The following is a 13,315-nucleotide window of genomic DNA, read 5'->3' as shown; positions in this document are numbered from 1 at the left end:
CCTACTTCTTCCGTGCACAGGATGGGCCTGGTGGCCCCCCCCCCCCCACCAGGCCCGTCCTGTGCACGGAAGAAGTAGGGGGCTTGTGGCCAAAATCAGGGTTATTAGTGAAGGAGAATCAGGGTTATTAGTGAAGGAGACTGAAAGACCCCTGTTGCATTTGCTGCAGAAGTTGGAAGGTGTGCAGTGAACAAGACAGGGGCTTGTGGGAAGTGGAAGGACAGTCTCATAGTTAAGGACATTGAATGGTGCAGAGCTCCCGGATGATGCTTGGTGCAACGTGTAAACCAAAACTTTTCACAGGTGGGCACTAATTGCATGTTCCTCCTTTTCTGGAGGCCTGATTGAGAGACTGCGGTCTGACCTGCTCACCGCTGCCACTGGAGCTGAGGGGAGCTGTGCTGTGAACACATGAAGTGCTTTCCAAGAGTGTCTCTTATCTTGCAGCAACCAGCACATCACAGGAAATACCCCGGGCTGGGAGCAATGCTGAAAAGGAGCCTCTGTACTGAAAGCGGGAGGAGCTTACTATGAATCTGAGGAAGTGCTGGTGAACGGGATGGACGTCCTGGGGAAAGCAGATGTCCTTTATGCCAAGAGCTGTGAAGCACAGGCTCTTCTCCAGGGGTGGAACGAGAGACGCCAGCCTAACTTTATGAAACTTTGAATTTATGCACAAAGTGGCAGTGGGCAAGAATGAGCCTCCAACCCCCTTTCTTTCTGGGAACTGGAAAATATGCAAAGTAACCCCCCTCAGAGGGACTGAGGAAGAACCTGTGCTCCCGCTCCTCATGGAGAATGTTCTTGTGAAAGCAACTCTCAAAGGAGGTAGCGGGAGGGTTTTGGAGGGTAGGGATGCAAACTCTATCGTCCATCTGGAATGCGTGAGCTGAGCACCCATCTCTCCACTGTTATTGCACTCCAGGGGTGTGTCTAGACGACATGCCTCCGTCGATGGAGCCATGTAGATTAGACAGACAGGCAAAGGGAAATGAAGCCGCGATTTAAATAATCGCCGCTTCATTTAAATTTACATGGCTGCCGCGCTGAGCCGACAAACAGCTGATCAGCTGTTTGTCGGCTCAGCGCGCTAATCTGGACGCTCCGCGCCGACCTGAAAGCCTTTTATCGACATCCCCCTTATGCCTCGTAGGATGAGGTTTACAGGGGATGTCGATAAAAGGCTTTCATGTCGGCAGGGAAACGTCCAGACTAGCGTGCTGAGCCGACAAACAGCTGATCAGCTGTTTGTCAGCTCAGCGCGGCAGCCATGTAAATTTAAATGAAGCGGCGATTATTTAAATCGCGGCTTCATTTCCCTTTGCCAAAAAAACAAATCTACATGGCTCCATCGACAGAGCCATGTAGTTAAGACGTACCCCAGATGTTGACAAAGAAGGGGGACAAACATCCAAGGGTGTGCACGAGCCAGGAGATGTTAGACTCAGCGGCTTTTAGTTGTCAAGCACCTGTTAAAAACAACATTTAGCCAAGAGCTGCGATAGGGATGAGCGATGAACTGCAGAGGTTGGGGGAAGAGGGTCTTTTGAGCTCTCTGCCTCTTATGGGATGGCTTATAAGCTGTCTGGTGAGGAGCTGTTGAGCCATCGGGCGAGGCCAGTATTGCAGCTGGTGGAATTCTCCCCTCAGGCCAGGTGTACATATTTCCAGGGAGGGGACGGTGCTCCTGGGTTCCTTTCAAGTACATAAGGAGTCATCCATCTGTGGCCTGAACAGATGAATCTCACCACTGCGCAGGTCTGCATTAGAGTTCTGAACGTACTGGGGGAAAGCCCAATGCATGGAGTCACCAGTCCCTATGGATCACAGAGGCAGCCGCCATTACCCGGCACCTTGTATCAGCTGTTGGCAGGCCACACGTGCAGACCAACGGACTCTGCTTCCAAAGGCTCTGGGCACGTGAGGCACATGTGTCCCCAACCAGGAACCAGCTCTAGAGGCAGAATGCTGAATACTCTGAAAGATCAGGTCCTGGGAGTCTCCCACTGGACACCCAAAACTCCTGGAGAACTTTTGACTCTAATCTCTTTACGCCTCGTTTCCCAGGGGAGTAGTGACGATAAATCCATTAACGACGGTGACGCACTCAGATGAGCAGCATAAGAAAGCCCATGTGGAAATTCTGGCTTCCGAGCAGAGTTGGAAAGTGGGCAGCCCATGGGGTCTGGGCCACACGCTGAAGAACGAGAAGAAAACAGAATGTGGAAGAGCTGCTCACTGAGGCGCCACTGAGCCAGGGCTCATGGTTATCGAGCTGTGAGCACGAACGGCAGTGTGCTCACAGACTAGCACAGGGAGCAGCAGCCAAGGCCTGGCTTAGCCATGCTGAATACAGCCCACCAGCCTCAGGCTGGCTTACATGTGTCTAGGCCATGCTGGACTGCTACTCCCTGGCTATCGCAGGTCCAATGTTATTTGTTCTCACGCTGCCTGATGAGAGCCAGCACAACTACTAGTATGTGAGCAGGGAATCGCACCCCTAGCTTGTAGGCAAAGCATCGCCCGCGAGAGCACCATCCAGCCTGTGCACTGAGAGAGGCAGGGGTCTGTGGGAAAAACAGCATGTCACCTGGAACTAAAGACAGTATCATAACATGTGAAACGGGGAGAAATTAAGGCTGCAGGGGGACCTTAACTCCGGCATTTCCTAACTGCCGACTGCTTGGCTTTGCAACTTTAATCATTCCTTTCCCCATAGCATTGTGCACATGAGAGGCAAATGGGGGTGTCTTAGGGATGCAAATGGTTAACTGGTGAGCCTTAACGGATGGAGTGTACCAGTTCCAGTAAACCGGTAGGGGTTGGAGTATTGCCCACCCGCCCATTAGCTCAGCAGTCTCCTCCTTCCCAGACCAAAAGGCCGGCACTGTTACACCGCCTAGGGCAGAGGTGGGCAATAAAAAAAGGCAGCCTGCATGGTTAGCCCCTGGCGGGCCGCCACCGCTAAGTTAACCTGCGCCTCTGCTGGTATCGAAGGATCGCAGCGCTGGTTGGCCGCAAATTGCCGTCCACAGCCAATGCAAGCGGCGGGAAGCATTGCAGACTTCCCACCACTTGCGTTGGCCGCACACAGTGATTTGTGACTAGCCAGACCTGAGACCCTCCAATATCTAGGGAGGTGCAGGTAAACATGGAGGTCGGGGCCCTCCAGGGACTAACCCTGCAGACTGGATTCAGCCCACAGGCTGGAATTGGCCCACCCCTGGCCTACGGAGTGACCTCTCACCCTGAGAACTGCTGCCATGTCAGAGGTGTCAGGCCTGGAGTCAGCTGGTTACAGGCCAAGAGTAGGGAGCAGCCTCCGGTCTCCTCTCGCACAGCTAGAGAGCGGGGCCAGACGCACCTTACTCCTGCTGCGCTGCCGTTTCTCTGGGGCAAAGCAGCTTGGCCTCCTGAGGTAAAACCAAGGCACATGCAGATTATAAAGCCAGTAAAGCCGGCTGTGGTCGTCTAGCCTGAGCTATTCTGTGACTCGGGCCCTGTGTGAGCTCCAGCAACTCATTTTCAAACGAAGACGGGGTGTTTTTCTGCCTCGCCATGACAGAATCCCCCCAGCCGCGTTACTGCCCCGTTACGGCCGAGAACGGGGATGCCGGCAGAGCAGGGCCCGGCAGAGGCGACAGAGTGACACAGACACATTCTCTGGCTAAGGAGACCCCCAGGCACTTACCTCCACCTCACACTCATACTCGGAGGCGTCGAGCAGCATCACCCTGCAGATGGCACTCTTGAGCTTCTTGGCGATTTTCTGTGGGGATTTCTGGGTCTTGCTGGGCGTGGTTTTCTCCGACAGCCCATCGGTTTCGCTGTAGTCCTTTTCCTCCAAGTCCATGCCCTGCAGGGGGAGCAGCACGCGTTACCCTGTGCCTCCCACAGCGAGCCCTGGGGCTTGGGAGCCATCTCTGGATGCGCCATGCTGGGCCGGGGGGGTGGGAGCTGCGTTGCCTTCATACTAGCTGGTCCAAAGAGACCCCCTCTGGCTAGGGTTGCCAGATGGTTTCAACAAAAATACCGGACACACTTGACATGACATCACAATCTATATTCCATCTGATTTAGAACACACCAGACAGTTTTATTTTCTCAATTTGTTTCCTGAACAGAAAGCTTAAATACTGGACTGTCCAGTTCAACACCAGACACCTGGCAACCCTACCCCAGCTCTGGCCTGCGCTGCGGGGCACGGGGGGGATTCCTGTGGGGAGAGAGGAGGCTGAGAAACCAGGCAAGGGAGAGGGAATCCTTCCCTCCTGGCACCTCAGTGAAATGGGGGCTGGTGGGAGAGACCGCCAGCGACCCCTCCCTCCCATCACGTGAGACATGGCCGCGCCATGGGAGCCCTGCTGCCATCCCGCTGTGGGGCAGTGGCTCTCGTAACGGCTTTCCTTGGCACGGTTCAAGCCCAGCCCCTCCGCCCCCCAAGCGTGTGCACACACCCAGCCCTCATTCACCAGACGGCAGTGCATGGCCAGCGAGCGCCGGGCCCGGGACCTGTACTGACAGGAGGCCTGTGAACGGGCAGTGCTGAGCCTCGCCCAGCTCTGCAAGCCGCTTGCCCTCCCAGGAGACGGGCTTGCTGGAGCGTGGCATGATAGTGCCAACCGGTGCCAGCCCCGCTTCATCCTCCTGCGCGCTGGACCTGGGGGGCTGGAAGCACAGCTCCGAAGGACGAAGCTGGCTGGCACCTCCTGAGATGGGGGCTGAGGTCTGCTGTGGAGGGAGCCTCAGTGCACAGCCTGCTCCTTGGATTGTCCAAGAGATTCCAGCGTCACCCTGCCTGCCAGGGAGCATCCGAAATCTGGGCAGGAGGGAGGGTGGAGAACGGAGCAGGCTGGAGTCTCTCCCATGTGCCAGGATGGTAGCCCTAGGGAACGCAGCGGGGTCACGGTGCGTTGACCGGGCCTAGCTGAGATCAGCAGCCCACTAGCACGCCATACACAGTAACGCCGACTGGCAAATCGGCACTTCCCGGGGCTTGGCTGACGGCTGCCTGACACTCCCCAAAGTTAGGTGCTGAGTGGCCCACAGAGGCCTGTGCTCAGGCTGGGGCACATCTGCTCCCCAGCAGCTGAACAGGCCCATCCCTCACCCTGCTGGGACGCCGGGTGCCACGCTCAGGTCAGCGGCCTGCCACGCACTCCAGGACAGCCCCCAGGAACCGGGCCGCGGAGCAGCTGCACAGCATGTGACCCTGGGAGGTGAATGGCACCATGAGCTCACATTTCTCCTCCCCAGATGAGGATTCGGGACTGGATCAAGTCCCTGCTGTTCACAGTACCAGACGAGGGAGGGAGTCAGACCCGAGTTCAAGCCCTGCCCTAGGGCCGGTTCCAAATAGACAGACAGGAGCTTGGTGGCCTTTTCTCACCTCGTCGGCATGAGCCAGGGAGCCTTCCTCCCCCTCCCAGTCTGGGCAAGGCGGGCGGACGGGCGGGGGCGCTGCTATCGCCGCTGCCTAGGGTGTGCCCGCGTGGCTAAGGGAGTCAGGCACCCTCCTCAGTTGCGACACTCACAGCACCCCAAAACGCAGCTTCTTCCTGTCTACCCTGGCTTCTAGCAGCACCCCAGGCCTGGGCAAGCAGCGAGGGCCTTGCCGTGGGGCTACAGGAAGCGGTGGCCATTGCAAGGAGGCATGGCAGCACCACGAGAATCCACAGGAGCTCACACTGCCCTTGCACCTCTGCCTCTGCCCAGTGGCCAATGGCTCTTTGCTCACACCCCCGTTGAGCTGAAGGTCAATCTCCATCACTCTAGCACAGAGGCTGTCAAAGCCCTGGAGCCCTGGGGCAGGCAGATTACACCAGTGGGACTGCAAGCAGAGCTTGGCCTGTGGCCGAGCACAGGAGACAGGATTAGGAGATGGACTCTCCGCAGGGGCCAGAAGGCTGTTCCTTGACAGCTGGTGCTAGTGTGCACCGTGCATCCCCTTCACCTGCTGCAATTAGCAGCTACCCTGGCGTAGCGTCAATCCTCTATCAGCCTGGAAATTCAATTGGCAATTTTCCCCTGGGCAAGGCCTGGACTGTCCCTTTCCACTGCAGCAGGAAAGGCCTTACCTCCTCGGGTGGCACAACTGCCGTAGCCACGAGAACTCCAGCTCATTGGCCTGGTTAACGTTCCTCTGACAAGCCAAGACGCCGCGTCTTAAGTCAGATTCCTGGCCCCCTTCTCAGGTCACATGGATCCCCGGGGTCCAATCCACAAGGAGCATCCCAGAGAGTGTCTATACTGCAGCACAAGGTGGGACTGCAGCTTGGGCAGATGCCCTTCCTAGCCTCCCCCACACTGGCACAGCTCAGCCTAGCTGGGCAGAGACAGTGGCACAAATAGGTGCTAGATGCTGGGAGGGCTTGTATACTGGTCCTGGGCTCCGGGGGTTTGAAACCTCGCTCCTGTCTCTGGGCACTGGCTGAGGCCCAGGGCTTTCCAGAGCCATGAGGAGTTCTTTTCCAGGGGCAACAGAACGGGGCTGGGTCTGGGGGTTGCTGCTCAGCTAGCGGCGCTCTCCATTGGCTGGCTAACGAGCAGGGAGCGAGCTTACAAAGCGCTTGCGCACGCGAGGTGAAGCGGAATCCTGAAGCCACGTGGAACGGCAAGACTATCTCGGTCTCCGCCAAGCCAGCCTCCGCTCTCCCAGCCTGTGTCCCTGGGAAACGAGAGCACTGAGCTCTCCACCAATCCTCCAGCACAGACCTCCGGCCTGAAAGGTCTTGCCCTGCGCGGGGGGATGCGATGGTGTTGCCAGCACCTCGGCCGTGTGCAATGGAAATGCCACTCTGCTTCAGACGCTGGCCTGGCACTGCTGAGCCTGGCTTAGGGAGCTGGCTGGGAGCAGCGGCAAGAGAGATGGGGTCCCATGGAGCGCCCTCCTGCAGAGCTGGGCAGGCTTCACCAAGGGGACTGAGAAATTGCTCTCAGTAAAGTGCCCCCAGAGCAGCCCTAAGGGTGTATGAGAGGAGCGGGCCTGGCTGGGGAGACACGGGGTCAGCTCCCGTCTCTGGCGCTGCTCAGAGCAGCAGGAGGGAAGCCCCCAGGACACGCAGCAAGAGCTGCTCTGCACCACTTGCTCCTTTCCACTCTGGCACTCTGGCCAGAGCTGGAGAACACAGGCCCTCCAGAGGCCGGCTCAGAGCAGCCCTTAGCAGCCTTAGCTCTGCCAGGGACTGACTGCATCAGTGCACTGAGGCACATGGCTGCTCACCCCGCTCAGCCCCCCACGGAGGAGGAACGTGGTGGCTGCTCACCAGCTGCACTGTCAGGTCCAGCCTGCTCCCCACTCTCTGCTGGGGCTCCCAAAGCCATGCCCCCGTGCTGGGCAAGACCAGGCCCCAGGTCCCTCCTGCTCTTCCTGGGGCTCTCTGCTGCTGGAGGGTGGATGCAGATGGCTGCTACTCTAATGGGGAAAGGGCACAGAGGGCAAGCAGAGCTTGTACAGCAATGCTGATCACACAGTGCCCTGCAGTGCCAGCCGCCTGTGCATGAGCCACCTGAGCTGGGGTAAGTTCCACCCCCATCCACTCAAGAGGCTCCTTCCTGTGCGTGTACCAGCCTCGATCAATCCCCTTATCAAGCTAGGGCAAGGAACGCAAAGGCAGTAGCTTTGGGCAGGGGCTCAGATTGACTTAGCACAGGTCAGATTCTGGACCCCTCCAAACCCCTCTGCCGGGCAGAGAAGCAAGAGGGTGGCAGGCCACACCCCTGGGGGACCCATCGCCATCGCCCTGCTCTGATGCATGGGTGCCTCCTAGACATGCCCTTCCTGGAGCGTGTCTGAGCAAAGTCTGGGGCCAGCACATGAGGCTGCTGAGCTGAGATCCTGAGGGCCAGCTCCAGGCTGAGGGAGTATCTCTGGGTATGTCTACACTACCACCCTAGTTCGAACTAGGGTGGTTAACGTAGGCAACCGAAGTTGCAAATGAAGCCTGGGATTTGAATTTCCCGGGCTTCATTTGCATCTTGCTGGGCGCCGCCATTTTTAAAGCCCCGCTAGTTCGGACTCCGTGCCGCGCGGCTACACGCGGCACAAACTAGGTAGTTCAGATTAGGCTTCCTAGTCCAAACTACCGTTACTCCTCGTCCGAACTAGCGGGGCTTTAAAAGTGGCGGCACCTGGCAAGATGCAAATGAAGCCCGGGAAATTCAAATCCCGGGCTTCATTTGCAACTTTGGTTGCCTACTTTAACCACCCTAGTTCGAACTAGGGTGGTAGTGTAGACATACCCTCTGTGAGCAACGGCAGGATGAGTCCACTGGGCATTGCCCGGTGGCAAATGGAGCAGCTGGTTGGACATTAATAATACTGATGCTCACATCCTCAGCGCCATCCTGGTGGTTCCGGGGCGCAGGGGCTTGTGGAAACTGTTCGCCCAGTGGGTCTAGCTGATCTCACTCTGCAGGGGCACTGCCGTCATTGGCAAGGGGAAAGGGCCAGCGATGCCAGGCCTGGAGACACCAAAGGCCTCCACAGCTTCTCTGTGCCTGCCCTGGGGAGACTCCATCTCCCTCCCTCCCTCTGCTGAGTGGCCCTGGATGAGGTGTGCACCTGCCTGCTGGGACCAGGCGGCAGCCCACCCGGAACCAAGCCCTGGGACCCACAGGGCAGAGCACCTCAGTGGCCCACCCTGGCCGGACACCCACTCACCGGCTCGGCACTTCTGGAGTCGGCCTGGGCTCTGGGCTTTTCGTTGGCCTCAGCTTCCCGGCTGTTGGCCGTCGGGCCGGGGCCGGTGGTCACCGCGGTTGGGCCGGTTGCCGCTGCCTCCAGCTGCTGCTGCGGGGGTTCCTCCTGGGCATTCTTCACCTCTGAGTCTGGCCCCGTCTCTGTCGTCATGGTGACTAATTATTCTGCAGCTGCATAGGTGAGGAGAGGGAGGGGATTAAACGCCATCCTGGCCTTTGAAACCATCTCCCAGGCGTCTGCGGGGAGGCACCCAGCAGCGTTCCAGGCGCTGCCCATGCCTTGGTAAGAGCCACGCCGAGGGCCTCCGAACTCGGTGACACTGCACGGTGAACGAGCCGTCCATCGGGCAAGCCCCCGGCCCCAAGGGTCCCTGCCAGGCCCAGCTCCCCAATCAGCCACAGCCCTGAGCCGTTACCAGCCTACAGCGCAGCTGGCCCATCACACTCCCCAGCGCTCCCTCCTTGCTTCCCTGGGCAGGGCAGGCATGGGGGAGACCCTCAGCCAGTTTGCAGAGCACCAGTGTGGGGGACATGTGACCAGGACAGGGCCCTGCTGGCTTCTTAGTCCCTGGGACCAGCTCCTGCATTCCTGAGCCCTGCTACGGATGCACTCTGGCCCCGTCGACAGCCAGGCTTTGCTGAAGCACTGGCGCAGCCCCCAAAGGAAAGGAGCAGCGGCCGCGTCACTGCTGGGTGTCCCGTCCAGGCGCTAGAGGGGTGGTGGGAGAATGCCACAGAGCCCTGAGCAGATGCAGCCGCAGGCCCTCGCGCTGCCCAGGGGCTGAGGGAGGGGCACGAGGCAGAGTCTGTAGGGAACCCGGCCTGGCCAGGCCTTGGCCACATGCAACACCCGGGCTGGAGACAGAGAATCCACGTGGTGATCAGCGTTCCAGCAGGCGCTGCCTGTTCCTGAGCCCCGATTTCCAGGCCAGGCCAATGCACCCATTGTCAGGCAGGCTTAGCGAGATGGCAAGCGCCGCTGGGCGCCCCACGGAAGCCTGACGGGGGGAGTGGCTGGGGCGGCGGGGCCGCGATCCTCGCCTGTGGGGTTTTTTTGGTTTTTGCTCAACACATTTTTAGCACACGTCTTCGGTATTTTTTGGGAAACCATCTGGCTGCTCCAGCCTGGAGGGGCCTGTCGCAGACAGGGATGCCCCAGCCCCTGTCCATGGCAGGCCCTAGTGCACTGCGGGGGAGGGGGGTCTCTAGCCGAGCGCCGAGGATTAACACCCTGGAGTGTAAAGCCAGCAGCAGACACCCAAATGACCAGCGCTGCTGACAGGTCCCCCTCTCCTCCCCCCAAGGGCCCTGGTCTCCAATACAGCCTGCCCTGCCGGGGCCAGCAGGTCCCGCTGCCCTGCTGAGAGATGCTTGCTCTCACATACCAAGCCTCCGCTCCCCCACAACGCTGCTCACAAACAGGGAGGAACTAGTAGGGGAAGCAGAGGTGGGTGTCAACCTGGGAGGCAGTGACCATGAGGTGGTCGTGTTCAGGATCCTGACCAAAGGAAGAAAGGAGAGCACCCAAACTCTGACCTTGTGCACACACCTCTGGCCACACAGCCCAAAGCTGTACTTGTACCAGAAAAAGGATTCCACCACTGCTCCATTATAAACATGCAGCCATGGCACTACAAAACCCACAGATCCTGCTACAGTCCGCGAGGAAACCCGGGGTGCATACGCATCCTGGTGACAGCAGCAGGGGCACTGCCCCGTGGGGCTGTGCTGGGGTGAAATGGAGAGTGCCCTATGTACAGGGCAGTGGGCACCACTCAGAGCTGCTCATCTCTCACTGTGACCCAGGCCATCTGCCAGCAAAAGCAGCATCTTCGCCCCAGCCAGTCCTGAACACAGACTTTGCCTAGAGTGGAGCTTTGATCCCTGGCGTGGCGGTCGTGGGGAACTGACATTTGCACGAGGGTGCAGCCATGGGCCAAGGCAGAGGCGGTGAGAGGGTGGGGTAGGGCCAGGACTCAAGGCCCAAGAAGTTCAGGCAGCAGGCAGAACGGCTCCTATTCACCCCGCTTCCATTTCTACTCGCCCAGCCCATGAAAGTCGATGGATGCCACCCCCAGGCCTTTTCCCGGGGAGATCGGCGACACGAGTGAAGTGAACTGAGCGGGCGCCCCACGGTCCTGCCACACGAGCACTGGTGCCGCCGTGTGCCGTGATTGGCTGCGTCTGCTCAGGAGGGAGCCGGGACTGGAAGAGCAGGGGCAGCCTGAGATGCATCAGCAGAGCTGCATGTGCACTTGGGAGGCTGATGCAGGGATGGCAGGACTGTGCAGGGGGTTTGGTCCCCAGGCTTTCCCAGTGCAAACCCATGGCGGCTGCAGGCCCAGGCTGAGCGCGCTGTGCTGCCCTGCTGTGCGCCACCCCATCTGCAAAGCCTTCGCCCACGGCACCATCAGGGAGACGTCAGGTCACCTTCCCCTGGGAGAGAGAGGAAGGGCAGGACCAAGAGACAGTGTGACTGGCTCAAGGCCTCTGGCTGCTCACCCCAACCAGCTGAGCTAATCTGCTCCCTGCCACCAGACTCCCCTCCGGCTGCCCCCGCTCTGGGTGCCTTAGCAGGCTCTCCCAGGGAGGGGGCACTGCCGCTGGAATGGACTGCGCAGCGCCCCCCACTCACTCCCTGCTCCTCACCTCCATCAGTCCCTCCCCAGCCCTTCGCCCTGGCTCCCTCGCTCCCCAGCTTGTCTCCTCCTTGCTCCCTGGGGTTCTGCCTTTCCTCTCTCCCTGTCCTTCCACCTGCCCCATTCCCCCTGCCTGCCCCCTGTCCAGAGCCAGGTGGCTCACAGGCACGCAGTGGCAGGGGCACGTTCACACGAAAGAATCCATTTACCAGCATTGTCACCCTGCCAGCAGGAGACATGGACCATTTTCTGGCTGGAGCAAAGCTGAGCAGCTGGGTTTCACCCCTCCCCATGCAGCAAGTCCACAGACAGTCAAGACACAGACACCCCCCTCCCATAACAGCCCTCCCTGAGCTGGAGAGACAGGTGCTTTTTAGTAAAACCTTTACCCTGCTCCCATCCAGGTGCTGCCCCGCCCAAGGGTTTCTCACTGCTCCAAGGCCTGTCTTAGTTTTCCTCCCTAAAATCTCCCCGTGCATGTACATCAAACGCTGACAGGCACGAGAACCGTCTGGCCTCTCGGGGTACGTCTGCCCTGCAGTGTGTGAAGCCAGCAGGCCCTGGCCGGCAGCAGGTGGGACCGAATGAGCTAAAGCCATGAGCCTCATGACAGGCATAGCCATGGGTGGGCCTGAGTGGGCCATGCCGCCCGCTTTGCAGGTAGGCTCACACCCCATGCTCTGGACTTGCTTGCTGTGCCCTGGGGCTCCAGCCAGGGAGCAGGGTTGGGCTCACTCCCCCATCCCCCATTCTTGCCCCACCCAAGTGGGCCCTGCTGGCTATGCCACTGGCGCATGAGCTAAAAGCCACATGGCTCTTAGCTAAAGCTGCAGCGCAGACGTCACTCGCCCTTCTCAGTGGCTTCAGGGCTTCTGCATTGCAACCAAAACCCCAGGGCTGGCCTGTAGCAGCTGGCTCGGGCCGCAGGGCTGTAACATTGCAGTGCAGCGGGAGTCTGAGTGCTGGGGCCTTGCAAAGCTATGTCTAGACCATGGAGTTTTTCAAAAAACTCCGCCACGCACAGGGAATGCGGCTGCTCTGCCGAGATTTATTTTGGAACAGCGGACGCGCTCTCGGAAGCCCTGTATTCCTCATTTTCTGAGGAAGAGGGCTCTTCCAAAAGAGGACGTTTTTCCAAAATTTGGCTCCTTGTAGACAGCCCAAATTTAAGAAAAGCCTCTTCCAAAAAAAAAAATCGGAAAAAAATACACAAATTGCGGAGCACAAGTTGCGTACCTTTTACTGGAAAAAAGCATCAGTCTAGACGTAGCCCAAGCGGGGAGGACCTCTGACAGGGGTTAGCAATGCCCCGGTCCAGCACAAGTCGAATGTCTGCACTGCAACTGAACAGCCCAAGCCCAAGCCCAAGTCGCCTCCGTGGGCCAATCCAGGGTGTGTAACTGCAGTGTAGTACAGCCTTGAAAATGGGGGCCGTTTGCTGTCCACGCAAGCCAGTTCGGGTTAGTTTTAGGGGGGTTCTTTTGAAAACAAAGATTTAGGTCTATTTCATTCTGGCCCTTGGCCTTATCTCTGGAGCAATACAAACCACACTACGGCTGTGTCTAGACTGGCACGATTTTCCGCAAATGCTTTTAATGGAAAAGTTTTCCGTTAAAAGCATTTTCGGAACAGAGCATCTAGATTGGCACAGACACTTTTCCGCAAAAGCACTTTTTGCGGAAAAGCGTCCGTGGCCATTCTAGACGCGCTTTTCCACAAAAAAGCCCCGATCGCCATTTTCGCAATCGGGGATTTTTTGCGGAAAACAAATCTGAGCTGTCTACACTGGCCCTTTTGCACAAAAGTTTTGCGCAAAAGGGACTTTTGCCCGAACGGGAGCAGCATAGTATTTCCGCAAAAAGCACTGATTTCTTACAGTAGGAAGTCAGTGTTCTTGCAGAAATTCAAGCGGCCAGTGTAGACAGCTGGCAAGTTTTTCTGGAAAAGTGGCTGATTTTCCAGAAAAACTGGCCAGA

At 58.4% G+C, this 13,315-nt stretch overlaps 1 protein-coding gene across 14 annotated transcripts in view; it reads right to left on the bottom strand.

Moving 5' to 3' along the window:
* EPB41L1 (erythrocyte membrane protein band 4.1 like 1) overlaps positions 1-13,315 on the bottom strand; it is a 168,091-nt gene that overhangs the window by 64,290 nt on the left and 90,486 nt on the right. For all 14 annotated transcript variants that reach the window (XM_075901379.1, XM_075901384.1, XM_075901382.1 and 11 more), the window contains 2 exons: positions 8,663-8,871; positions 3,692-3,856 (listed from right to left, as the gene is read on the bottom strand). In XM_075901379.1, coding sequence (XP_075757494.1) covers positions 3,692-3,856; positions 8,663-8,851 — 354 coding nt within the window. In that variant the 5' untranslated portion in view covers positions 8,852-8,871. The remainder of the gene's footprint in view (positions 1-3,691; positions 3,857-8,662; positions 8,872-13,315) is intronic.

Source organism: Pelodiscus sinensis, chromosome 18 (genome assembly GCF_049634645.1).
Source record: "Pelodiscus sinensis isolate JC-2024 chromosome 18, ASM4963464v1, whole genome shotgun sequence".
Lineage (NCBI taxonomy): Eukaryota > Metazoa > Chordata > Testudines > Trionychidae > Pelodiscus > Pelodiscus sinensis.
This window is presented reverse-complemented; position numbering and strand designations above follow the sequence as displayed.